The sequence below is a fragment of the Colius striatus genome, chromosome Z (genome assembly GCF_028858725.1).
Source record: "Colius striatus isolate bColStr4 chromosome Z, bColStr4.1.hap1, whole genome shotgun sequence".
NCBI lineage: Eukaryota > Metazoa > Chordata > Aves > Coliiformes > Coliidae > Colius > Colius striatus.
In genome coordinates, this window is record NC_084790.1 from 38,824,117 (window position 1) to 38,849,279 (window position 25,163).

General features: G+C 59.5%; 3 protein-coding genes and 1 pseudogene across 3 annotated transcripts; all 4 read left to right on the plus strand.

Annotated features, from left to right (window-relative positions):
• Window positions 1–967: 967 nt before the first annotated feature.
• On the plus strand, window positions 968–4,419 carry LOC133628882 (tektin-3-like; annotated as a pseudogene).
• Window positions 4,420–7,219: 2,800 nt separating this feature from the next.
• Window positions 7,220–10,659, plus strand: LOC133628850 (tektin-3-like). The gene is made up of 7 exons (XM_062018665.1): window positions 7,220–7,798; window positions 8,069–8,152; window positions 8,260–8,330; window positions 8,513–8,656; window positions 8,816–9,038; window positions 9,623–9,777; window positions 10,443–10,659. Exons 1-7 carry the CDS (start codon window positions 7,220–7,222, stop codon window positions 10,657–10,659), a joined length of 1,473 nt encoding a protein of 490 aa, XP_061874649.1.
• A 2,798-nt stretch (window positions 10,660–13,457) lies between these two features.
• Window positions 13,458–16,898, plus strand: LOC133628853 (tektin-3-like). Its single transcript, XM_062018669.1, has 7 exons — window positions 13,458–14,036; window positions 14,307–14,390; window positions 14,498–14,568; window positions 14,751–14,894; window positions 15,054–15,276; window positions 15,862–16,016; window positions 16,682–16,898. Exons 1-7 carry the CDS (start codon window positions 13,458–13,460, stop codon window positions 16,896–16,898), a joined length of 1,473 nt encoding a protein of 490 aa, XP_061874653.1.
• A 2,798-nt stretch (window positions 16,899–19,696) lies between these two features.
• Window positions 19,697–23,137, plus strand: LOC133628852 (tektin-3-like). The gene is made up of 7 exons (XM_062018667.1): window positions 19,697–20,275; window positions 20,546–20,629; window positions 20,737–20,807; window positions 20,990–21,133; window positions 21,293–21,515; window positions 22,101–22,255; window positions 22,921–23,137. The coding sequence occupies exons 1-7, from the start codon at window positions 19,697–19,699 to the stop codon at window positions 23,135–23,137; spliced, it is 1,473 nt and encodes a 490-aa protein (XP_061874651.1).
• Window positions 23,138–25,163: the final 2,026 nt, after the last annotated feature.

The window sequence follows — 25,163 nt, forward strand, 5'->3', positions numbered from 1 at the left end:
TCCCTGCAACACGGCAGCTGCCCTGCAACTGCCGCAGGGACCTTCTGTGCCAGGGGCTGACACCTGTACCCACACAAGAGCTTCATGCCCAGCTCAGCAGACCCTCCTGGCCGTTTGCCCTCAGCTGGGGTGTGTTGGGTACATTTGGTGGCCCTCTGCTCAGAAGGGGCTGAGAACCTCCACTGGAAAGAGAAAGAGCCCCCAGAGTGCCATAGGCAGCTCTCAGGAGCTCAGTCTTCCTGTGTGGTCTTTCCTCCCAGGGTTGCTGCAAGGCTGCTGTTTACAAGACGCTCCGACAAGGCTGTGGGATCTCTCCCTTCCAAGCATGTTCCCTTGGCGTCAGGTGAGCCACAGACCGGTTTTCTTCCTTTGAGATCAAGAGATGGCTGTTCTGGGGGAGGAGGGGGTGGGTCGGTCACCTGTGGGCCCCGTCCTGCAAAGCTCAGCTCCCCTGCAGAGTCCTCAGCCCAGCATTTCATGCTGTGAAGACAGAGAGGATGAGGATGGAGTCCCTGGCCCACAGCTGGTGCTGAGCTGGGAGCGGCTGTGTCTTCACAGCCCTCGGGGCTGGCAATGGAGCTTTTCAAGTGAAAATGATCCCTGGAGGCCTCTGAGGTCAGCAGATACGCCAGCCAAAAGAAAGAGATGGGCAGTGGAGGAGGGGCAAGTGCACTTGCCCTGGACTGACAGATTGAAGGAAGATGAAGGCCCGGTGTCAGCCCTTCTCCTCAGCAGCCGTGGTTTGCTCCTCTGACCTGGTGCTGGATCCCAGCCCCACAGTCCAACCCTGACTTAGGCAAACGCTTGGGGAGGGATTTGCTTTCAAGGGCTTTAGCACAGGCCACGTGTGGGTGCCGTGTGCGTCGCCGTTTGTGCTCTCAGCTGTTGCTGTCAGGCAAGTGCAGGAGCTGACTGAGGGAAGTTGTCTTCTCCCGTCTCCTCTGTGCAGGACACGTCCCGGAAGAGAATGGACCTGCTTGGCTCTCCCTTAACCGCCACATCCGCTCACCCCAAGTCAACTCCTGCCCACTTTCTGCCTGCCATCAGCCCCATGGCTTCGAGCTACAAGAACCGTGCTCCTCGCTACGCCGTGCCGCAGAGCTACGGCCTCCCCTGGATGCCCAGAGCCTACTATAAGGCCGCTGCCACCCACCCCACTCTGGCTCCCTTGTCTGGCACCTGCCAGGGCTTGAGCCCCAGCGAGATGCTGCCTTCTGTGTCAAACAGAACGGCGCTTTTCACCCGCTACAGCCCCGGCGACTGGTACCCCGCTCCAACCAGAGCAACTACCACGAGGCGGAGACGTCCCGGCGCAAGGCGGAGCTGCTGACGGCTGATACCTCCCGCCTGGTGCAGGACAAATACCAACAGACCAGCAAGAGCCAGGCAGACAACACAAAGAAGCTGGGGCAGCGAGTCAGCGACATTGAGTTTTGGAAGGCGGAGCTCTGCCACGAGCTGGCAGAGATCATCAAGGAGAGCGATGCCCTGAGAGAGACGAAGGCACGGCTGGAGGAGAGCTCTGGCCGAGACAGAGGGCCCCTCTCCAGGTGAGCACCCTGTGCGTGGGCCGCAAGCTGTAGCCCACTGCTGCCGCTGCACCAGGGGACACGTGTGCTCTCTCCCGGGGCTTTCACGCTGCCGCTGCATGAAACGAGCTCTGCCGCCCATTAGTCCGTGGCCTAAACCGGCTGCCCCAGGGCGCTGCTTGCCCTTGTCCTCGTCTCTGTGCCCACCTCCCCTTTCTTGTCTGCCCTGTCCTGAGCGGGCAGCATCCCTGCGGGAAGCCCTGCAGCCGGCACCAACGGCCTCTCCCCAACAGGTTGCTCGGGAGTGCCTCCTGCAGCGGGAGAAGAGGATGGGCATCGACCTTGTCCATGACGAGGTGGAGAAAGAGCTTTTAACAGTAAGTCTGGACGCAGATCCCGCCTTCCAGTTGAGGTCAGCAGAGCTGTCAGCCGTGACGCTGGAGCGTGGCCTCTGATGGCTTGTGCTTTGCCTCTCTCTGCCCAGGAAGTGGATGGCATCAGGGCCTGCCAGGAGAGGATACAGCTATTCCTGGAGAAGGCAAAAGCCCAGCTCATGTAAGGAGGAGCCCCGTATCTCCCTGGGGAGCGGGCAGTGATGCTGGTGGGAGCACAGAGCTGCCCGGGAGGGATGGGGGGGGTGGTGGGAGGAAGGGAGAAAGGGAGCTGCGCGGCCATGGGACGGGGAGGAGACCGTCCCACCCACACGTGGCCACCACGGCTGTCCCTGTGCGTTTAAGGACCAACCGGGCGGCCCAGCACGAGCTGGAGAAGGACCTGGCCAACAAGCAGGCAGCCCGCCGCATCGACGGCAAGTGCCACCAGCTGAGGAACTGCTCCGACGGCATCAGCTACTACCACGGGGTGCAGCGGGTGGATGCCACGTGAGTGCGCGCCGGGCAGCGCTGGCACCCGGCCGTCCCGGGATGCTCGGTGCCGCTCCCCTTCCCCGACAGGAAAGGCCCCCAGGGAAGGCTGTGTCTGTGCAGGGCCTGGCCTTCCCAGCACGGGCTGACTGCGGGCCTCTCCTTTCCCCCCACCAGCATCTCCGTGCCCGAGTCGTGGGCCAAGTTCAGCGACGACAACATCCTCCAGTCGCAGAGAGAGCGGGTGGCCTCCGCCCAGCTGCGGGACTCCATCGAGAACCTGATGGAGGTGACGGCCACCGAGATGCGGTGCCAGTTCAACAGGGTGAACGTGGCCCTCACCAACCGCATCGCCGAGACGGCCGATGCCTAAGAACAAGCTTCGGGCCCACCTGGCCAAGGTAGCCCAACCCCTCCCTGTGTGTGTGATGCCCTCACCTGCCTGGGACACCGACCACCCTCCACGCAGACCTGGCCCGGGAAGAGGCATCACAGAACGATAGAGGGCATTGGTGTGCAGGACCTTTAAGGTCACCCTCGTTCCAACTCCCTGCCATGGGCAGCGACACCATCCACCAGCCCAGGTGGCTGCGAGCCCCATCCAGACTGGCCTAGGACACTCCAGGGCTGGGGCAGCCACTACCAGAAGGTGGTTGTCTTATCACTTGCTGTTTGAAACTCAGAGTATTTGGGACTTTCGCCTGGGTGCAGGGTGAGCTGGCACTGGAACTTTGTCTCCAGGCACACTGTCTGTTGGTTTGTGCATCCAGCTGGCACAGCCTGGCAGCACTGCTGCATTTGAGCACCTGCCTCGGAGCACTGGCCCTGGGGAAAGCCTCAGAGCAGTGCTTGGCACAGTGCTGGGGAACTGAGCAGACCCGTACAAAGTGCTCTTTCTTCTGCAGACAGACGGGAGAAAAGGAACAAGCTGTGGTCACTGGGGAATACGTTTCAAATTTCTGCCTGTGCTTCTCTTTCACGCCAGACGCTGAAGGAAATCTTCCGGACGGAGATGACCATCGAAGTGCTCCGCAAAGCCATCAGGGACAAAGGGCCCCCGATGAAAGTGGCTCAGAGCCGGCTGGACGAGCGCACGCGGAGGCCACAGATGGAGCTGTGCCGGGACCCTGCCCAGCTGCGTAAGGCGGGAGAGCCGGGCCGGCGGCCCTCGGGGACTCGCTGGGGGTTGGCCCTCGGGAGCAGCACTGCAGGGCAAAAGGGATCACGGGGGCTTTTTCCTGCGTGGGCCCTCCCTCCGTGCACCGACGGGACCAGAAGCGACGAGGCTTCCAGCCCGCAGGTGCTGGGAGAGCTCCGCAGCCAAGACAGCAGCTGTAACCCCACAGCCTGCACAGCATCTCCCATGCCGGGCCTTTTCCCGTCCTCCACGTGTGTCACGTTCACTGTGGGCCTCTCCCAGCTCTCCTGGTTTGCTCTGTGGGCATCTGCGGGCGTCGGGAGGACGCTTGCCCAGGGAAAATGCAGGAAGGGGAAGCAAGAAACCCGCAAAACCAAAGGGGAAGGGGAAACCGCAGCTGCTCCTTCATCATCTGGGGAGCAGGAGCTGCTCCAGAGCTGCGGCTGCGTGTTGTCACGGCTGTAGAGCCGAGTGAGCCGGGCCTCCCTGCCCGAGGCCTGGAGGGGCTCTGCCCTTGGCTCTCCCATGCAGCTGCCCAAAGTGGGGGGTCCCGAGTCGGTCTGAGCACGCTGACGGGGAAAAGGCTGTGCCCAAGGGGCTCGTCAGCAACGCCGTGCCAGAACCAGCCCGTGGGGGGCCTGTTGACGAGGGCTTCTTGCTGTTTTCCAGCCTCGTCAGCGAGGTGCATGAACTCGACGAGGACTCTGCAGAGCCTGCGGCAGCGGCTGCAAGAGGCCGAGGACAGCCCTGCAGAGGCTGGTTCATGCCAAGGCCACGCTGGAGCACGACCTCTCTGTCAAGGCCAAACTCGCTCTTCCTGGACCAGGAGAAGTGCCTGGGGCTACGCAAGGCCTTCCCCAGCACCACGCGGCTGCTCGGCTACGTGTAGGCTGGGCCCCGCGGCCCTCACCGCATCTCCTGTGGGAGCTGTTCCCAGTTTGGCCTGAGCGCACTCCCACTTTTGCTTTGATCCTTTTTGTGGCGTAGTTAGATTCTGCTTCCTTCTGAAAGGCCTGAGTGGGAATTAAATGATCGCTTGGGGTGTTACATGGTCTGCCCGGGTTTTCTTTTGCCTTTGGTTTTTCTGCCGCTGCTCTTTCACGGTGGGACAGAGAGCAACCGAAAGGAGGTTGTAGCCAGGTGGGGGTCGATCTCTTCTCTCCAGTAAGGAATGACAGGGCAAGTTGCATCAAGTTGCAGCAGGGGAGGTTTAGATCGGAGATGAGGAGGAATTGTCAGGGACACGGGGACACAGTAAGAGTTCACTGGGGTGGGTTTCACCCAGTAGCTATTAGGAAGAAGCCCAGTGGTTTTGGGAGAGCCACTCTGGACACTTTGCATCACCACGGGCTTGCAGGAGGGCCTGTACGCTCATAGAATCGTAGAACTGTAGGGGTTGGAAGGGACCTCTCGAGACCATCTAGTCCAAGCCCCCTGCCAAAACGCATCCACCTAGATCAGGTCACAGGAACGCGTCCAGGCGGGTTTGGAAGTCCTCCCAGGGAAGGAGCCTCCACACCCTCCCTGGGCAGCCTGTGCCAGTGCTCCCTCACTTCAACTGTAATACAAGGTTTTCTTGTGTTTAAATGGGATCTCTTGTGTTCCAGCTTCATCCCATTGCCCCTTTTCCTGTCACCAGGTACAACAGAAAAAAACTCTGGACTATAGCACTTGGTTTTATTCCACCACTGCCCATAGAATTTGTCACCCTGGAGTCATAATTTTTGAAAGGTTCCTGTCTTGGTGACTGAGCTGGGCTGTCTCCCAGAACACGTAAGTTAATTTGGAAATGGCCACCACTGTTGGCACTTTGCAGAATTAATTGTTCCTTAGACTTTCAGGGAAATCGGAAACAGCGTTGTTGGGAGCCTATGGGCAGAAGTCCCACCTGGCCGTGAATTCAGCTTCTCACCTGCTGTTTCAGCGCATCCTGAATTCTGCAGAGGCTGTTCACGCTGTCTGCGGACACCCAGGTACTGATCACCTGGGCAGCCAGAGTTAAACTAGCAGTTCTAAGAAAGATCTTGAGATTTTGAAAGAAAGATGTTCAAAAGAAAGCCAAGTTGGCATGGAATTACCCAATTCCAGCAATTATTTACTGAAGCACAACTTCTCTGCGAGATCTAGGTACAAGGCACGTAACTCCCATTCTAGGACCAGCAACTTTCATAAATCGCCAACTCACAAAAATTTCTCTGCCCCTGATGCTCTTGCGGACTTTGATTTGTGAGATTTTTGAGATATCCTGAATTAGTTGCTGGGACTTATCTTTATTCATTATACAAAACCACTGGACTGGAACCTACTCAGAATTCTCCACCTGTCTGTAGGCAGTGTAAAAATCTATTTTGATGGCCTTGTTCATCGTGGTGAGAAATCCCAGTGCTCAATGCAGTCTACTTGCTCCCTCACAGAGAGAGCAACTCCATCTCCTTGAGAAGGGGAGGGTGAGGAGAGGCCGGGAGCAGGTTGCCCATTCCTGCATCCAGCCGCCCTCTCAGCTGCTGGGACTGGCCCACGCAGAATGAGGTCACAGAGCCCCCTGCGCCCCTGGCAACGCTCCCTGGGCCTGTGTCCCCGTGTCCCTGACAGGGCCACATTGGCCGTGGGGCCACTGAGCCGACAGCACACGGTGAGCAGCAGCTCCCAGGCACCGCCAGCCCCCTGGGCTGAGCCAGGCTGGGAGCAGCAGGGACGGGACGGGTTTGGGGAAGGACACGTCCCTGCAACACGGCAGCTGCCTGCAACTGCCGCAGGGACCTTCTGTGCCAGGGGCTGACACCTGTACCCACACAAAGAGCTTCATGCCCAGCTCAGCAGACCCTCCTGGCCGTTTGCCCTCAGCTGGGGTGTGTTGGGTACATTTGGTGGCCCTCTGCTCAGAAGGGGCTGAGAACCTCCACCTGGAAAGAGAAAGAGCCCCCAGAGTGCCATAGGCAGCTCTCAGGAGCTCAGTCTTCCTGTGTGGTCTTTCCTCCCAGGGTTGCTGCAAGGCTGCTGTTTACAAGACGCTCCGACAAGGCTGTGGGATCTCTCCCTTCCAAGCATGTTCCCTTGGCGTCAGGTGAGCCACAGACCGGTTTTCTTCCTTTGAGATCAAGAGATGGCTGTTCTGGGGGAGGAGGGGGGTGGGTCGGTCACCTGTGGGCCCCGTCCTGCAAAGCTCAGCTCCCCTGCAGAGTCCTCAGCCCAGCATTTCATGCTGTGAAGACAGAGAGGATGAGGATGGAGTCCCTGGCCCACAGCTGGTGCTGAGCTGGGAGCGGCTGTGTCTTCACAGCCCTCGGGGCTGGCAATGGAGCTTTTCAAGTGAAAATGATCCCTGGAGGCCTCTGAGGTCAGCAGATACGCCAGCCAAAAGAAAGAGATGGGCAGTGGAGGAGGGGCAAGTGCACTTGCCCTGGACTGACAGATTGAAGGAAGATGAAGGCCCGGTGTCAGCCCTTCTCCTCAGCAGCCGTGGTTTGCTCCTCTGACCTGGTGCTGGATCCCAGCCCCACAGTCCAACCCTGACTTAGGCAAACGCTTGGGGAGGGATTTGCTTTCAAGGGCTTTAGCACAGGCCACGTGTGGGTGCCGTGTGCGTCGCCGTTTGTGCTCTCAGCTGTTGCTGTCAGGCAAGTGCAGGAGCTGACTGAGGGAAGTTGTCTTCTCCCGTCTCCTCTGTGCAGGACACGTCCCGGAAGAGAATGGACCTGCTTGGCTCTCCCTTAACCGCCACATCCGCTCACCCCAAGTCAACTCCTGCCCACTTTCTGCCTGCCATCAGCCCCATGGCTTCGAGCTACAAGAACCGTGCTCCTCGCTACGCCGTGCCGCAGAGCTACGGCCTCCCCTGGATGCCCAGAGCCTACTATAAGGCCGCTGCCACCCACCCCACTCTGGCTCCCTTGTCTGGCACCTGCCAGGGCTTGAGCCCCAGCGAGATGCTGCCTTCTGTGTCAAACAGAACGGCGCTTTTCACCCGCTACAGCCCCGGCGACTGGTACCGCTCCAACCAGAGCAACTACCACGAGGCGGAGACGTCCCGGCGCAAGGCGGAGCTGCTGACGGCTGATACCTCCCGCCTGGTGCAGGACAAATACCAACAGACCAGCAAGAGCCAGGCAGACAACACAAAGAAGCTGGGGCAGCGAGTCAGCGACATTGAGTTTTGGAAGGCGGAGCTCTGCCACGAGCTGGCAGAGATCATCAAGGAGAGCGATGCCCTGAGAGAGACGAAGGCACGGCTGGAGAGAGCTCTGGCCGAGACAGAGGCCCCTCTCCAGGTGAGCACCCTGTGCGTGGGCCGCAAGCTGTAGCCCACTGCTGCCGCTGCACCAGGGACACGTGTGCTCTCTCCCGGGGCTTTCACGCTGCCGCTGCATGAAACGAGCTCTGCCGCCCATTAGTCGTGGCCTAAACCGGCTGCCCAGGGCGCTGCTTGCCCTTGTCCTCGTCTCTGTGCCCACCTCCCCTTTCTTGTCTGCCCTGTCCTGAGCCGGGCAGCATCCCTGCGGGAAGCCCTGCAGCCGGCACCAACGGCCTCTCCCCAACAGGTTGCTCGGGAGTGCCTCCTGCAGCGGGAGAAGAGGATGGGCATCGACCTTGTCCATGACGAGGTGGAGAAAGAGCTTTTAACAGTAAGTCTGGACGCAGATCCCGCCTTCCAGTTGAGGTCAGCAGAGCTGTCAGCCGTGACGCTGGAGCGTGGCCTCTGATGGCTTGTGCTTTGCCTCTCTCTGCCCAGGAAGTGGATGGCATCAGGGCCTGCCAGGAGAGGATACAGCTATTCCTGGAGAAGGCAAAAGCCCAGCTCATGTAAGGAGGAGCCCCGTATCTCCCTGGGGAGCGGGCAGTGATGCTGGTGGGAGCACAGAGCTGCCCGGGAGGGATGGGGGGGGTGGTGGGAGGAAGGGAGAAAGGGAGCTGCGCGGCCATGGGACGGGGAGGAGACCGTCCCACCCACACGTGGCCACCACGGCTGTCCCTGTGCGTTTAAGGACCAACCGGGCGGCCCAGCACGAGCTGGAGAAGGACCTGGCCAACAAGCAGGCAGCCCGCCGCATCGACGGCAAGTGCCACCAGCTGAGGAACTGCTCCGACGGCATCAGCTACTACCACGGGGTGCAGCGGGTGGATGCCACGTGAGTGCGCGCCGGGCAGCGCTGGCACCCGGCCGTCCCGGGATGCTCGGTGCCGCTCCCCTTCCCCGACAGGAAAGGCCCCCAGGGAAGGCTGTGTCTGTGCAGGGCCTGGCCTTCCCAGCACGGGCTGACTGCGGGCCTCTCCTTTCCCCCCACCAGCATCTCCGTGCCCGAGTCGTGGGCCAAGTTCAGCGACGACAACATCCTCCAGTCGCAGAGAGAGCGGGTGGCCTCCGCCCAGCTGCGGGACTCCATCGAGAACCTGATGGAGGTGACGGCCACCGAGATGCGGTGCCAGTTCAACAGGGTGAACGTGGCCCTCACCAACCGCATCGCCGAGACGGCCGATGCCAAGAACAAGCTTCGGGCCCACCTGGCCAAGGTAGCCCAACCCCTCCCTGTGTGTGTGATGCCCTCACCTGCCTGGGACACCGACCACCCTCCACGCAGACCTGGCCCGGGAAGAGGCATCACAGAACGATAGAGGGCATTGGTGTGCAGGACCTTTAAGGTCACCTCGTTCCAACTCCCTGCCATGGGCAGCGACACCATCCACCAGCCCAGGTGGCTGCGAGCCCCATCCAGACTGGCCTAGGACACTCCCAGGGCTGGGGCAGCCACTACCAGAAGGTGGTTGTCTTATCACTTGCTGTTTGAAACTCAGAGTATTTGGGACTTTCGCCTGGGTGCAGGGTGAGCTGGCACTGGAACTTTGTCTCCAGGCACACTGTCTGTTGGTTGTGCATCCAGCTGGCACAGCCTGGCAGCACTGCTGCATTTGAGCACCTGCCTCGGAGCACTGGCCCTGGGGGAAAGCCTCAGAGCAGTGCTTGGCACAGTGCTGGGGAACTGAGCAGACCCGTACAAAGTGCTCTTTCTTCTGCAGACAGACGGGAGAAAAGGAACAAGCTGTGGTCACTGGGGAATACGTTTCAAATTTCTGCCTGTGCTTCTCTTTCACGCCAGACGCTGAAGGAAATCTTCCGGACGGAGATGACCATCGAAGTGCTCCGCAAAGCCATCAGGGACAAAGGGCCCCCGATGAAAGTGGCTCAGAGCCGGCTGGACGAGCGCACGCGGAGGCCACAGATGGAGCTGTGCCGGGACCCTGCCCAGCTGCGGTAAGGCGGGAGAGCCGGGCCGGCGGCCCTCGGGGACTCGCTGGGGGTTGGCCCTCGGGAGCAGCACTGCAGGGCAAAAGGGATCACGGGGGCTTTTTCCTGCGTGGGCCCTCCCTCCGTGCACCGACGGGACCAGAAGCGACGAGCTTCCAGCCGCAGGTGCTGGGAGAGCTCCGCAGCCAAGACAGCAGCTGTAACCCCACAGCCTGCACAGCATCTCCCATGCCGGGCCTTTTCCCGTCCTCCACGTGTGTCACGTTCACTGTGGGCCTCTCCCAGCTCTCCTGGTTTGCTCTGTGGGCATCTGCGGGCGTCGGGAGGACGCTTGCCCAGGGAAATGCAGGAAGGGGAAGCAAGAAACCCGCAAAACCAAAGGGGAAGGGGAAACCGCAGCTGCTCCTTCATCATCTGGGGAGCGGGAGCTGCTCCAGAGCTGCGGCTGCGTGTTGTCACGGCTGTAGAGCCGAGTGAGCCGGGCCTCCCTGCCCGAGGCCTGGAGGGGCTCTGCCCTTGGCTCTCCCATGCAGCTGCCCAAAGTGGGGGGTCCGAGTCGGTCTGAGCACGCTGACGGGGAAAAGGCTGTGCCCAAGGGGCTCGTCAGCAACGCCGTGCCAGGAACCAGCCCGTGGGGGGCCTGTTGACGAGGGCTTCTTGCTGTTTTCCAGCCTCGTCAGCGAGGTGCATGAACTCGACGAGACTCTGCAGAGCCTGCGGCAGCGGCTGCAAGAGGCCGAGGACAGCCTGCAGAGGCTGGTTCATGCCAAGGCCACGCTGGAGCACGACCTCTCTGTCAAGGCCAACTCGCTCTTCCTGGACCAGGAGAAGTGCCTGGGGCTACGCAAGGCCTTCCCCAGCACCACGCGGCTGCTCGGCTACGTGTAGGCTGGGCCCCGCGGCCCTCACCGCATCTCCTGTGGGAGCTGTTCCCAGTTTGGCCTGAGCGCACTCCCACTTTTGCTTTGATCCTTTTTGTGGCATAGTTAGATTCTGCTTCCTTCTGAAAGGCCTGAGTGGGAATTAAATGATCGCTTGGGGTGTTACATGGTCTGCCCGGGTTTTCTTTTGCCTTTGGTTTTTCTGCCGCTGCTCTTTCACGGTGGGACAGAGAGCAACCGAAAGGAGGTTGTAGCCAGGTGGGGGTCGATCTCTTCTCTCCAGTAAGGAATGACAGGGCAAGTTGCATCAAGTTGCAGCAGGGGAGGTTTAGATCGGAGATGAGGAGGAATTGTCAGGGACACGGGGACACAGTAAGAGTTCACTGGGGTGGGTTTCACCCAGTAGCTATTAGGAAGAAGCCCAGTGGTTTTGGGAGAGCCACTCTGGACACTTTGCATCACCACGGGCTTGCAGGAGGGCCTGTACGCTCATAGAATCGTAGAACTGTAGGGGTTGGAAGGGACCTCTCGAGACCATCTAGTCCAAGCCCCCTGCCAAAACGCATCCACCTAGATCAGGTCACAGGAACGCGTCCAGGCGGGTTTGGAAGTCCTCCCAGGGAAGGAGCCTCCACACCCTCCCTGGGCAGCCTGTGCCAGTGCTCCCTCACTTCAACTGTAATACAAGGTTTTCTTGTGTTTAAATGGGATCTCTTGTGTTCCAGCTTCATCCCATTGCCCCTTTTCCTGTCACCAGGTACAACAGAAAAAAACTCTGGACTATAGCACTTGGTTTTATTCCACCACTGCCCATAGAATTTGTCACCCTGGAGTCATAATTTTTGAAAGGTTCCTGTCTTGGTGACTGAGCTGGGCTGTCTCCCAGAACACGTAAGTTAATTTGGAAATGGCCACCACTGTTGGCACTTTGCAGAATTAATTGTTCCTTAGGCTTTCAGGGAAATCGGAAACAGCGTTGTTGGGAGCCTATGGGCAGAAGTCCCACCTGGCCGTGAATTCAGCTTCTCACCTGCTGTTTCAGCGCATCCTGAATTCTGCAGAGGCTGTTCACGCTGTCTGCGGACACCCAGGTACTGATCACCTGGGCAGCCAGAGTTAAACTAGCAGTTCTAAGAAAGATCTTGAGATTTTGAAAGAAAGATGTTCAAAAGAAAGCCAAGTTGGCATGGAATTACCCAATTCCAGCAATTATTTACTGAAGCACAACTTCTCTGCGAGATCTAGGTACAAGGCACGTAACTCCCATTCTAGGACCAGCAACTTTCATAAATCGCCAACTCACAAAAATTTCTCTGCCCCTGATGCTCTTGCGGACTTTGATTTGTGAGATTTTTGAGATATCCTGAATTAGTTGCTGGGACTTATCTTTATTCATTATACAAAACCACTGGACTGGAACCTACTCAGAATTCTCCACCTGTCTGTAGGCAGTGTAAAAATCTATTTTGATGGCCTTGTTCATCGTGGTGAGAAATCCCAGTGCTCAATGCAGTCTACTTGCTCCCTCACAGAGAGAGCAACTCCATCTCCTTGAGAAGGGGAGGGTGAGGAGAGGCCGGGAGCAGGTTGCCCATTCCTGCATCCAGCCGCCCTCTCAGCTGCTGGGACTGGCCCACGCAGAATGAGGTCACAGAGCCCCCTGCGCCCCTGGCAACGCTCCCTGGGCCTGTGTCCCCGTGTCCCTGACAGGGCCACATTGGCCGTGGGGCCACTGAGCCGACAGCACACGGTGAGCAGCAGCTCCCAGGCACCGCCAGCCCCCTGGGCTGAGCCAGGCTGGGAGCAGCAGGGACGGGACGGGTTTGGGGAAGGACACGTCCCTGCAACACGGCAGCTGCCTGCAACTGCCGCAGGGACCTTCTGTGCCAGGGGCTGACACCTGTACCCACACAAGAGCTTCATGCCCAGCTCAGCAGACCCTCCTGGCCGTTTGCCCTCAGCTGGGGTGTGTTGGGTACATTTGGTGGCCCTCTGCTCAGAAGGGGCTGAGAACCTCCACCTGGAAAGAGAAAGAGCCCCCAGAGTGCCATAGGCAGCTCTCAGGAGCTCAGTCTTCCTGTGTGGTCTTTCCTCCCAGGGTTGCTGCAAGGCTGCTGTTTACAAGACGCTCCGACAAGGCTGTGGGATCTCTCCCTTCCAAGCATGTTCCCTTGGCGTCAGGTGAGCCACAGACCGGTTTTCTTCCTTTGAGATCAAGAGATGGCTGTTCTGGGGGAGGAGGGGGTGGGTCGGTCACCTGTGGGCCCCGTCCTGCAAAGCTCAGCTCCCCTGCAGAGTCCTCAGCCCAGCATTTCATGCTGTGAAGACAGAGAGGATGAGGATGGAGTCCCTGGCCCACAGCTGGTGCTGAGCTGGGAGCGGCTGTGTCTTCACAGCCCTTGGGGCTGGCAATGGAGCTTTTCAAGTGAAAATGATCCCTGGAGGCCTCTGAGGTCAGCAGATACGCCAGCCAAAAGAAAGAGATGGGCAGTGGAGGAGGGGCAAGTGCACTTGCCCTGGACTGACAGATTGAAGGAAGATGAAGGCCTGGTGTCAGCCCTTCTCCTCAGCAGCCGTGGTTTGCTCCTCTGACCTGGTGCTGGATCCCAGCCCCACAGTCCAACCCTGACTTAGGCAAACGCTTGGGGAGGGATTTGCTTTCAAGGGCTTTAGCACAGGCCACGTGTGGGTGCCGTGTGCGTCGCCGTTTGTGCTCTCAGCTGTTGCTGTCAGGCAAGTGCAGGAGCTGACTGAGGGAAGTTGTCTTCTCCCGTCTCCTCTGTGCAGGACACGTCCCGGAAGAGAATGGACCTGCTTGGCTCTCCCTTAACCGCCACATCCGCTCACCCCAAGTCAACTCCTGCCCACTTTCTGCCTGCCATCAGCCCCATGGCTTCGAGCTACAAGAACCGTGCTCCTCGCTACGCCGTGCCGCAGAGCTACGGCCTCCCCTGGATGCCCAGAGCCTACTATAAGGCCGCTGCCACCCACCCCACTCTGGCTCCCTTGTCTGGCACCTGCCAGGGCTTGAGCCCCAGCGAGATGCTGCCTTCTGTGTCAAACAGAACGGCGCTTTTCACCCGCTACAGCCCCGGCGACTGGTACCGCTCCAACCAGAGCAACTACCACGAGGCGGAGACGTCCCGGCGCAAGGCGGAGCTGCTGACGGCTGATACCTCCCGCCTGGTGCAGGACAAATACCAACAGACCAGCAAGAGCCAGGCAGACAACACAAAGAAGCTGGGGCAGCGAGTCAGCGACATTGAGTTTTGGAAGGCGGAGCTCTGCCACGAGCTGGCAGAGATCATCAAGGAGAGCGATGCCCTGAGAGAGACGAAGGCACGGCTGGAGAGAGCTCTGGCCGAGACAGAGGCCCCTCTCCAGGTGAGCACCCTGTGCGTGGGCCGCAAGCTGTAGCCCACTGCTGCCGCTGCACCAGGGACACGTGTGCTCTCTCCCGGGGCTTTCACGCTGCCGCTGCATGAAACGAGCTCTGCCGCCCATTAGTCGTGGCCTAAACCGGCTGCCCAGGGCGCTGCTTGCCCTTGTCCTCGTCTCTGTGCCCACCTCCCCTTTCTTGTCTGCCCTGTCCTGAGCCGGGCAGCATCCCTGCGGGAAGCCCTGCAGCCGGCACCAACGGCCTCTCCCCAACAGGTTGCTCGGGAGTGCCTCCTGCAGCGGGAGAAGAGGATGGGCATCGACCTTGTCCATGACGAGGTGGAGAAAGAGCTTTTAACAGTAAGTCTGGACGCAGATCCCGCCTTCCAGTTGAGGTCAGCAGAGCTGTCAGCCGTGACGCTGGAGCGTGGCCTCTGATGGCTTGTGCTTTGCCTCTCTCTGCCCAGGAAGTGGATGGCATCAGGGCCTGCCAGGAGAGGATACAGCTATTCCTGGAGAAGGCAAAAGCCCAGCTCATGTAAGGAGGAGCCCCGTATCTCCCTGGGGAGCGGGCAGTGATGCTGGTGGGAGCACAGAGCTGCCCGGGAGGGATGGGGGGGGTGGTGGGAGGAAGGGAGAAAGGGAGCTGCGCGGCCATGGGACGGGGAGGAGACCGTCCCACCCACACGTGGCCACCACGGCTGTCCCTGTGCGTTTAAGGACCAACCGGGCGGCCCAGCACGAGCTGGAGAAGGACCTGGCCAACAAGCAGGCAGCCCGCCGCATCGACGGCAAGTGCCACCAGCTGAGGAACTGCTCCGACGGCATCAGCTACTACCACGGGGTGCAGCGGGTGGATGCCACGTGAGTGCGCGCCGGGCAGCGCTGGCACCCGGCCGTCCCGGGATGCTCGGTGCCGCTCCCCTTCCCCGACAGGAAAGGCCCCCAGGGAAGGCTGTGTCTGTGCAGGGCCTGGCCTTCCCAGCACGGGCTGACTGCGGGCCTCTCCTTTCCCCCCACCAGCATCTCCGTGCCCGAGTCGTGGGCCAAGTTCAGCGACGACAACATCCTCCAGTCGCAGAGAGAGCGGGTGGCCTCCGCCCAGCTGCGGGACTCCATCGAGAACCTGATGGAGGTGACGGCCACCGAGATGCGGTGCCAGTTCAACAGGGTGAACGTGGCCCTCACCAACCGCATCGCCGAGACGGCCGATGCCAAGAACAAGCTTCGGGCCCACCTGGCCAAGGTAGCCCAACCCCTCCCTGTGTGTGTGATGCCCTCACCTGCCTGGGACACCGACCACCCTCCACGCAGACCTGGCCCGGGAAGAGGCATCACAGAATGATAGAGGGCATTGGGTGTGCAGGACCTTTAAGGTCACCTCGTTCCAACTCCCTGCCATGGGCAGCGACACCATCCACCAGCCCAGGTGGCTGCGAGCCCCATCCAGACTGGCCTAGGACACTCCCAGGGCTGGGGCAGCCACTACCAGAAGGTGGTTGTCTTATCACTTGCTGTTTGAAACTCAGAGTATTTGGGACTTTCGCCTGGGTGCAGGGTGAGCTGGCACTGGAACTTTGTCTCCAGGCACACTGTCTGTTGGTTGTGCATCCAGCTGGCACAGCCTGGCAGCACTGCTGCATTTGAGCACCTGCCTCGGAGCACTGGCCCTGGGGGAAAGCCTCAGAGCAGTGCTTGGCACAGTGCTGGGGAACTGAGCAGACCCGTACAAAGTGCTCTTTCTTCTGCAGACAGACGGGAGAAAAGGAACAAGCTGTGGTCACTGGGGAATACGTTTCAAATTTCTGCCTGTGCTTCTCTTTCACGCCAGACGCTGAAGGAAATCTTCCGGACGGAGATGACCATCGAAGTGCTCCGCAAAGCCATCAGGGACAAAGGGCCCCCGATGAAAGTGGCTCAGAGCCGGCTGGACGAGCGCACGCGGAGGCCACAGATGGAGCTGTGCCGGGACCCTGCCCAGCTGCGGTAAGGCGGGAGAGCCGGGCCGGCGGCCCTCGGGGACTCGCTGGGGGTTGGCCCTCGGGAGCAGCACTGCAGGGCAAAAGGGATCACGGGGGCTTTTTCCTGCGTGGGCCCTCCCTCCGTGCACCGACGGGACCAGAAGCGACGAGCTTCCAGCCGCAGGTGCTGGGAGAGCTCCGCAGCCAAGACAGCAGCTGTAACCCCACAGCCTGCACAGCATCTCCCATGCCGGGCCTTTTCCCGTCCTCCACGTGTGTCACGTTCACTGTGGGCCTCTCCCAGCTCTCCTGGTTTGCTCTGTGGGCATCTGCGGGCGTCGGGAGGACGCTTGCCCAGGGAAATGCAGGAAGGGGAAGCAAGAAACCCGCAAAACCAAAGGGGAAGGGGAAACCGCAGCTGCTCCTTCATCATCTGGGGAGCGGGAGCTGCTCCAGAGCTGCGGCTGCGTGTTGTCACGGCTGTAGAGCCGAGTGAGCCGGGCCTCCCTGCCCGAGGCCTGGAGGGGCTCTGCCCTTGGCTCTCCCATGCAGCTGCCCAAAGTGGGGGGTCCGAGTCGGTCTGAGCACGCTGACGGGGAAAAGGCTGTGCCCAAGGGGCTCGTCAGCAACGCCGTGCCAGGAACCAGCCCGTGGGGGGCCTGTTGACGAGGGCTTCTTGCTGTTTTCCAGCCTCGTCAGCGAGGTGCATGAACTCGACGAGACTCTGCAGAGCCTGCGGCAGCGGCTGCAAGAGGCCGAGGACAGCCTGCAGAGGCTGGTTCATGCCAAGGCCACGCTGGAGCACGACCTCTCTGTCAAGGCCAACTCGCTCTTCCTGGACCAGGAGAAGTGCCTGGGGCTACGCAAGGCCTTCCCCAGCACCACGCGGCTGCTCGGCTACGTGTAGGCTGGGCCCCGCGGCCCTCACCGCATCTCCTGTGGGAGCTGTTCCCAGTTTGGCCTGAGCGCACTCCCACTTTTGCTTTGATCCTTTTTGTGGTGTAGTTAGATTCTGCTTCCTTCTGAAAGGCCTGAGTGGGAATTAAATGATCGCTTGGGGTGTTACATAGTCTGCCCGGGTTTTCTTTTGCCTTTGGTTTTTCTGCCGCTGCTCTTTCACGGTGGGACAGAGAGCAACCGAAAGGAGGTTGTAGCCAGGTGGGGGTCGATCTCTTCTCTCCAGTAAGGAATGACAGGGCAAGTTGCATCAAGTTGCAGCAGGGGAGGTTTAGATCGGAGATGAGGAGGAATTGTCAGGGACACGGGGACACAGTAAGAGTTCACTGGGGTGGGTTTCACCCAGTAGTTATTAGGAAGAAGCCCAGTGGTTTTGGGAGAGCCACTCTGGACACTTTGCATCACCATGGGCTTGCAGGAGGGCCTGTACGCTCATAGAATCGTAGAACTGTAGGGGTTGGAAGGGACCTCTCGAGACCATCTAGTCCAAGCCCCCTGCCAAAACGCATCCACCTAGATCAGGTCACAGGAACGCGTCCAGGCGGGTTTGGAAGTCCTCCCAGGGAAGGAGCCTCCACACCCTCCCTGGGCAGCCTGTGCCAGTGCTCCCTCACTTCAACTGTAATACAAGGTTTTCTTGTGTTTAAATGGGATCTCTTGTGTTCCAGCTTCATCCCATTGCCCCTTTTCCTGTCACCAGGTACAACAGAAAAAAACTCTGGACTATAGCACTTGGTTTTATTCCACCACTGCCCATAGAATTTGTCACCCTGGAGTCATAATTTTTGAAAGGTTCCTGTCTTGGTGACTGAGCTGGGCTGTCTCCCAGAACACGTAAGTTAATTTGGAAATGGCCACCACTGTTGGCACTTTGCAGAATTAATTGTTCCTTAGACTTTCAGGGAAATCGGAAACAGCGTTGTTGGGAGCCTATGGGCAGAAGTCCCACCTGGCCGTGAATTCAGCTTCTCACCTGCTGTTTCAGCGCATCCTGAATTCTGCAGAGGCTGTTCACGCTGTCTGCGGACACCCAGGTACTGATCACCTGGGCAGCCAGAGTTAAACTAGCAGTTCTAAGAAAGATCTTGAGATTTTGAAAGAAAGATGTTCAAAAGAAAGCCAAGTTGGCATGGAATTACCCAATTCCAGCAATTATTTACTGAAGCACAACTTCTCTGCGAGATCTAGGTACAAGGCACGTAACTCCCATTCTAGGACCAGCAACTTTCATAAATCGCCAACTCACAAAAATTTCTCTGCCCCTGATGCTCTTGCGGACTTTGATTTGTGAGATTTTTGAGATATCCTGAATTAGTTGCTGGGACTTATCTTTATTCATTATACAAAACCACTGGACTGGAACCTACTCAGAATTCTCCACCTGTCTGTAGGCAGTGTAAAAATCTATTTTGATGGCCTTGTTCATCGTGGTGAGAAATCCCAGTGCTCAATGCAGTCTACTTGCTCCCTCACAGAGAGAGCAACTCCATCTCCTTGAGAAGGGGAGGGTGAGGAGAGGCCGGGAGCAGGTTGCCCATTCCTGCATCCAGCCGCCCTCTCAGCTGCTGGGACTGGCCCACGCAGAATGAGGTCACAGAGCCCCCTGCGCCCCTGGCAACGCTCCCTGGGCCTGTGTCCCCGTGTCCCTGACAGGGCCACATTGGCCGTGGGGCCACTGAGCCGACAGCACACGGTGAGCAGCAGCTCCCAGGCACCGCCAGCCCCCTGGGCTGAGCCAGGCTGGGAGCAGCAGGGACGGGACGGGTTTGGGGAAGGACACGTCCCTGCAACACGGCAGCTGCCTGCAACTGCCGCAGGGACCTTCTGTGCCAGGGGCTGACACCTGTACCCACACAAGAGCTTCATGCCCAGCTCAGCAGACCCTCCTGGCCGTTTGCCCTCAGCTGGGGTGTGTTGGGTACATTTGGTGGCCCTCTGCTCAGAAGGGGCTGAGAACCTCCACCTGGAAAGAGAAAGAGCCCCCAGAGTGCCATAGGCAGCTCTCAGGAGCTCAGTCTTCCTGTGTGGTCTTTCCTCCCAGGGTTGCTGCAAGGCTGCTGTTTACAAGACGCTCCGACAAGGCTGTGGGATCTCTCCCTTCCAAGCATGTTCCCTTGGCGTCAGGTGAGCCACAGACCGGTTTTCTTCCTTTGAGATCAAGAGATGGCTGTTCTGGGGGAGGAGGGGGTGGGTCGGTCACCTGTGGGCCCCGTCCTGCAAAGCTCAGCTCCCCTGCAGAGTCCTCAGCCCAGCATTTCATGCTGTGAAGACAGAGAGGATGAGGATGGAGTCCCTGGCCCACAGCTGGTGCTGAGCTGGGAGCGGCTGTGTCTTCACAGCCCTTGGGGCTGGCAATGGAGCTTTTCAAGTGAAAATGATCCCTGGAGGCCTCTGAGGTCAGCAGATACGCCAGCCAAAAGAAAGAGATGGGCAGTGGAGGAGGGGCAAGTGCACTTGCCCTGGACTGACAGATTGAAGGAAGATGAAGGCCCGGTGTCAGCCCTTCTCCTCAGCAGCCGTGGTTTGCTCCTCTGACCTGGTGCTGGATCCCAGCCCCACAGTCCAACCCTGACTTAGGCAAACGCTTGGGGAGGGATTTGCTTTCAAGGGCTTTAGCACAGGCCACGTGTGGGTGCCGTGTGCGTCGCCGTTTGTGCTCTCAGCTGTTGCTGTCAGGCAAGTGCAGGAGCTGACTGAGGGAAGTTGTCTTCTCCCGTCTCCTCTGTGCAGGACACGTCCCGGAAGAGAATGGACCTGCTTGGCTCTCCCTTAACCGCCACATCCGCTCACCCCAAGTCAACTCCTGCCCACTTTCTGCCTGCCATCAGCCCCATGGCTTCGAGCTACAAGAACCGTGCTCCTCGCTACGCCGTGCCGCAGAGCTACGGCCTCCCCTGGATGCCCAGAGCCTACTATAAGGCCGCTGCCACCCACCCCACTCTGGCTCCCTTGTCTGGCACCTGCCAGGGCTTGAGCCCCAGCGAGATGCTGCCTTCTGTGTCAAACAGAACGGCGCTTTTCACCCGCTACAGCCCCGGCGACTGGTACCGCTCCAACCAGAGCAACTACCACGAGGCGGAGACGTCCCGGCGCAAGGCGGAGCTGCTGACGGCTGATACCTCCCGCCTGGTGCAGGACAAATACCAACAGACCAGCAAGAGCCAGGCAGACAACACAAAGAAGCTGGGGCAGCGAGTCAGCGACATTGAGTTTTGGAAGGCGGAGCTCTGCCACGAGCTGGCAGAGATCATCAAGGAGAGCGATGCCCTGAGAGAGACGAAGGCACGGCTGGAGAGAGCTCTGGCCGAGACAGAGGCCCCTCTCCAGGTGAGCACCCTGTGCGTGGGCCGCAAGCTGTAGCCCACTGCTGCCGCTGCACCAGGGACACGTGTGCTCTCTCCCGGGGCTTTCACGCTGCCGCTGCATGAAACGAGCTCTGCCGCCCATTAGTCGTGGCCTAAACCGGCTGCCCAGGGCGCTGCTTGCCCTTGTCCTCGTCTCTGTGCCCACCTCCCCTTTCTTGTCTGCCCTGTCCTGAGCCGGGCAGCATCCCTGCGGGAAGCCCTGCAGCCGGCACCAACGGCCTCTCCCCAACAGGTTGCTCGGGAGTGCCTCCTGCAGCGGGAGAAGAGGATGGGCATCGACCTTGTCCATGACGAGGTGGAGAAAGAGCTTTTAACAGTAAGTCTGGACGCAGATCCCGCCTTCCAGTTGAGGTCAGCAGAGCTGTCAGCCGTGACGCTGGAGCGTGGCCTCTGATGGCTTGTGCTTTGCCTCTCTCTGCCCAGGAAGTGGATGGCATCAGGGCCTGCCAGGAGAGGATACAGCTATTCCTGGAGAAGGCAAAAGCCCAGCTCATGTAAGGAGGAGCCCCGTATCTCCCTGGGGAGCGGGCAGTGATGCTGGTGGGAGCACAGAGCTGCCCGGGAGGGATGGGGGGGGTGGTGGGAGGAAGGGAGAAAGGGAGCTGCGCGGCCATGGGACGGGGAGGAGACCGTCCCACCCACACGTGGCCACCACGGCTGTCCCTGTGCGTTTAAGGACCAACCGGGCGGCCCAGCACGAGCTGGAGAAGGACCTGGCCAACAAGCAGGCAGCCCGCCGCATCGACGGCAAGTGCCACCAGCTGAGGAACTGCTCCGACGGCATCAGCTACTACCACGGGGTGCAGCGGGTGGATGCCACGTGAGTGCGCGCCGGGCAGCGCTGGCACCCGGCCGTCCCGGGATGCTCGGTGCCGCTCCCCTTCCCCGACAGGAAAGGCCCCCAGGGAAGGCTGTGTCTGTGCAGGGCCTGGCCTTCCCAGCACGGGCTGACTGCGGGCCTCTCCTTTCCCCCCACCAGCATCTCCGTGCCCGAGTCGTGGGCCAAGTTCAGCGACGACAACATCCTCCAGTCGCAGAGAGAGCGGGTGGCCTCCGCCCAGCTGCGGGACTCCATCGAGAACCTGATGGAGGTGACGGCCACCGAGATGCGGTGCCAGTTCAACAGGGTGAACGTGGCCCTCACCAACCGCATCGCCGAGACGGCCGATGCCAAGAACAAGCTTCGGGCCCACCTGGCCAAGGTAGCCCAACCCCTCCCTGTGTGTGTGATGCCCTCACCTGCCTGGGACACCGACCACCCTCCACGCAGACCTGGCCCGGGAAGAGGCATCACAGAACAATAGAGGGCATTGGGTGTGCAGGACCTTTAAGGTCACCTCGTTCCAACTCCCTGCCATGGGCAGCGACACCATCCACCAGCCCAGGTGGCTGCGAGCCCCATCCAGACTGGCCTAGGACACTCCCAGGGCTGGGGCAGCCACTACCAGAAGGTGGTTGTCTTATCACTTGCTGTTTGAAACTCAGAGTATTTGGGACTTTCGCCTGGGTGCAGGGTGAGCTGGCACTGGAACTTTGTCTCCAGGCACACTGTCTGTTGGTTGTGCATCCAGCTGGCACAGCCTGGCAGCACTGCTGCATTTGAGCACCTGCCTCGGAGCACTGGCCCTGGGGGAAAGCCTCAGAGCAGTGCTTGGCACAGTGCTGGGGAACTGAGCAGACCCGTACAAAGTGCTCTTTCTTCTGCAGACAGACGGGAGAAAAGGAACAAGCTGTGGTCACTGGGGAATACGTTTCAAATTTCTGCCTGTGCTTCTCTTTCACGCCAGACGCTGAAGGAAATCTTCCGGACGGAGATGACCATCGAAGTGCTCCGCAAAGCCATCAGGGACAAAGGGCCCCCGATGAAAGTGGCTCAGAGCCGGCTGGACGAGCGCACGCGGAGGCCACAGATGGAGCTGTGCCGGGACCCTGCCCAGCTGCGGTAAGGCGGGAGAGCCGGGCCGGCGGCCCTCGGGGACTCGCTGGGGGTTGGCCCTCGGGAGCAGCACTGCAGGGCAAAAGGGATCACGGGGGCTTTTTCCTGCGTGGGCCCTCCCTCCGTGCACCGACGGGACCAGAAGCGACGAGCTTCCAGCCGCAGGTGCTGGGAGAGCTCCGCAGCCAAGACAGCAGCTGTAACCCCACAGCCTGCACAGCATCTCCCATGCCGGGCCTTTTCCCGTCCTCCACGTGTGTCACGTTCACTGTGGGCCTCTCCCAGCTCTCCTGGTTTGCTCTGTGGGCATCTGCGGGCGTCGGGAGGACGCTTGCCCAGGGAAATGCAGGAAGGGGAAGCAAGAAACCCGCAAAACCAAAGGGGAAGGGGAAACCGCAGCTGCTCCTTCATCATCTGGGGAGCAGGAGCTGCTCCAGAGCTGCGGCTGCGTGTTGTCACGGCTGTAGAGCCGAGTGAGCCGGGCCTCCCTGCCCGAGGCCTGGAGGGGCTCTGCCCTTGGCTCTCCCATGCAGCTGCCCAAAGTGGGGGGTCCGAGTCGGTCTGAGCACGCTGACGGGGAAAAGGCTGTGCCCAAGGGGCTCGTCAGCAACGCCGTGCCAGGAACCAGCCCGTGGGGGGCCTGTTGACGAGGGCTTCTTGCTGTTTTCCAGCCTCGTCAGCGAGGTGCATGAACTCGACGAGACTCTGCAGAGCCTGCGGCAGCGGCTGCAAGAGGCCGAGGACAGCCTGCAGAGGCTGGTTCATGCCAAGGCCACGCTGGAGCACGACCTCTCTGTCAAGGCCAACTCGCTCTTCCTGGACCAGGAGAAGTGCCTGGGGCTACGCAAGGCCTTCCCCAGCACCACGCGGCTGCTCGGCTACGTGTAGGCTGGGCCCCGCGGCCCTCACCGCATCTCCTGTGGGAGCTGTTCCCAGTTTGGCCTGAGCGCACTCCCACTTTTGCTTTGATCCTTTTTGTGGTGTAGTTAGATTCTGCTTCCTTCTGAAAGGCCTGAGTGGGAATTAAATGATCGCTTGGGGTGTTACATGGTCTGCCCGGGTTTTCTTTTGCCTTTGGTTTTTCTGCCGCTGCTCTTTCACGGTGGGACAGAGAGCAACCGAAAGGAGGTTGTAGCCAGGTGGGGGTCGATCTCTTCTCTCCAGTAAGGAATGACAGGGCAAGTTGCATCAAGTTGCAGCAGGGGAGGTTTAGATCGGAGATGAGGAGGAATTGTCAGGGACACGGGGACACAGTAAGAGTTCACTGGGGTGGGTTTCACCCAGTAGCTATTAGGAAGAAGCCCAGTGGTTTTGGGAGAGCCACTCTGGACACTTTGCATCACCATGGGCTTGCAGGAGGGCCTGTACGCTCATAGAATCGTAGAACTGTAGGGGTTGGAAGGGACCTCTCGAGACCATCTAGTCCAAGCCCCCTGCCAAAACGCATCCACCTAGATCAGGTCACAGGAACGCGTCCAGGCGGGTTTGGAAGTCCTCCCAGGGAAGGAGCCTCCACACCCTCCCTGGGCAGCCTGTGCCAGTGCTCCCTCACTTCAACTGTAATACAAGGTTTTCTTGTGTTTAAATGGGATCTCTTGTGTTCCAGCTTCATCCCATTGCCCCTTTTCCTGTCACCAGGTACAACAGAAAAAAACTCTGGACTATAGCACTTGGTTTTATTCCACCACTGCCCATAGAATTTGTCACCCTGGAGTCATAATTTTTGAAAGGTTCCTGTCTTGGTGACTGAGCTGGGCTGTCTCCCAGAACACGTAAGTTAATTTGGAAATGGCCACCACTGTTGGCACTTTGCAGAATTAATTGTTCCTTAGACTTTCAGGGAAATCGGAAACAGCGTTGTTGGGAGCCTATGGGCAGAAGTCCCACCTGGCCGTGAATTCAGCTTCTCACCTGCTGTTTCAGCGCATCCTGAATTCTGCAGAGGCTGTTCACGCTGTCTGCGGACACCCAGGTACTGATCACCTGGGCAGCCAGAGTTAAACTAGCAGTTCTAAGAAAGATCTTGAGATTTTGAAAGAAAGATGTTCAAAAGAAAGCCAAGTTGGCATGGAATTACCCAATTCCAGCAATTATTTACTGAAGCACAACTTCTCTGCGAGATCTAGGTACAAGGCACGTAACTCCCATTCTAGGACCAGCAACTTTCATAAATCGCCAACTCACAAAAATTTCTCTGCCCCTGATGCTCTTGCGGACTTTGATTTGTGAGATTTTTGAGATATCCTGAATTAGTTGCTGGGACTTATCTTTATTCATTATACAAAACCACTGGACTGGAACCTACTCAGAATTCTCCACCTGTCTGTAGGCAGTGTAAAAATCTATTTTGATGGCCTTGTTCATCGTGGTGAGAAATCCCAGTGCTCAATGCAGTCTACTTGCTCCCTCACAGAGAGAGCAACTCCATCTCCTTGAGAAGGGGAGGGTGAGGAGAGGCCGGGAGCAGGTTGCCCATTCCTGCATCCAGCCGCCCTCTCAGCTGCTGGGACTGGCCCACGCAGAATGAGGTCACAGAGCCCCCTGCGCCCCTGGCAACGCTCCCTGGGCCTGTGTCCCCGTGTCCCTGACAGGGCCACATTGGCCGTGGGGCCACTGAGCCGACAGCACACGGTGAGCAGCAGCTCCCAGGCACCGCCAGCCCCCTGGGCTGAGCCAGGCTGGGAGCAGCAGGGACGGGACGGGTTTGGGGAAGGACACGTCCCTGCAACACGGCAGCTGCCTGCAACTGCCGCAGGGACCTTCTGTGCCAGGGGCTGACACCTGTACCCACACAAGAGCTTCATGCCCAGCTCAGCAGACCCTCCTGGCCGTTTGCCCTCAGCTGGGGTGTGTTGGGTACATTTGGTGGCCCTCTGCTCAGAAGGGGCTGAGAACCTCCACCTGGAAAGAGAAA

Excerpts from the sequence above, each read along its gene's own strand:
- LOC133628853 (XM_062018669.1), top strand. The coding sequence starts at position 13,458 with ATGGACCTGCTTGGCTCTCCCTTAACCGCCACATCCGCTCACCCCAAG. Across the intron at positions 14,037-14,306 it reads AGACAGAGGCCCCTCTCCAG|GTTGCTCGGGAGTGCCTCCT; the intron begins GTGAGCACCCTG and ends TCTCCCCAACAG. Across the intron at positions 14,569-14,750 it reads AAGGCAAAAGCCCAGCTCAT|GACCAACCGGGCGGCCCAGC; the intron begins GTAAGGAGGAGC and ends TGTGCGTTTAAG.
- LOC133628850 (XM_062018665.1), top strand. The coding sequence starts at position 7,220 with ATGGACCTGCTTGGCTCTCCCTTAACCGCCACATCCGCTCACCCCAAG. Across the intron at positions 8,153-8,259 it reads TGGAGAAAGAGCTTTTAACA|GAAGTGGATGGCATCAGGGC; the intron begins GTAAGTCTGGAC and ends CTCTCTGCCCAG. Across the intron at positions 8,331-8,512 it reads AAGGCAAAAGCCCAGCTCAT|GACCAACCGGGCGGCCCAGC; the intron begins GTAAGGAGGAGC and ends TGTGCGTTTAAG.
- LOC133628852 (XM_062018667.1), top strand. The coding sequence starts at position 19,697 with ATGGACCTGCTTGGCTCTCCCTTAACCGCCACATCCGCTCACCCCAAG. Across the intron at positions 20,276-20,545 it reads AGACAGAGGCCCCTCTCCAG|GTTGCTCGGGAGTGCCTCCT; the intron begins GTGAGCACCCTG and ends TCTCCCCAACAG. Across the intron at positions 20,630-20,736 it reads TGGAGAAAGAGCTTTTAACA|GAAGTGGATGGCATCAGGGC; the intron begins GTAAGTCTGGAC and ends CTCTCTGCCCAG.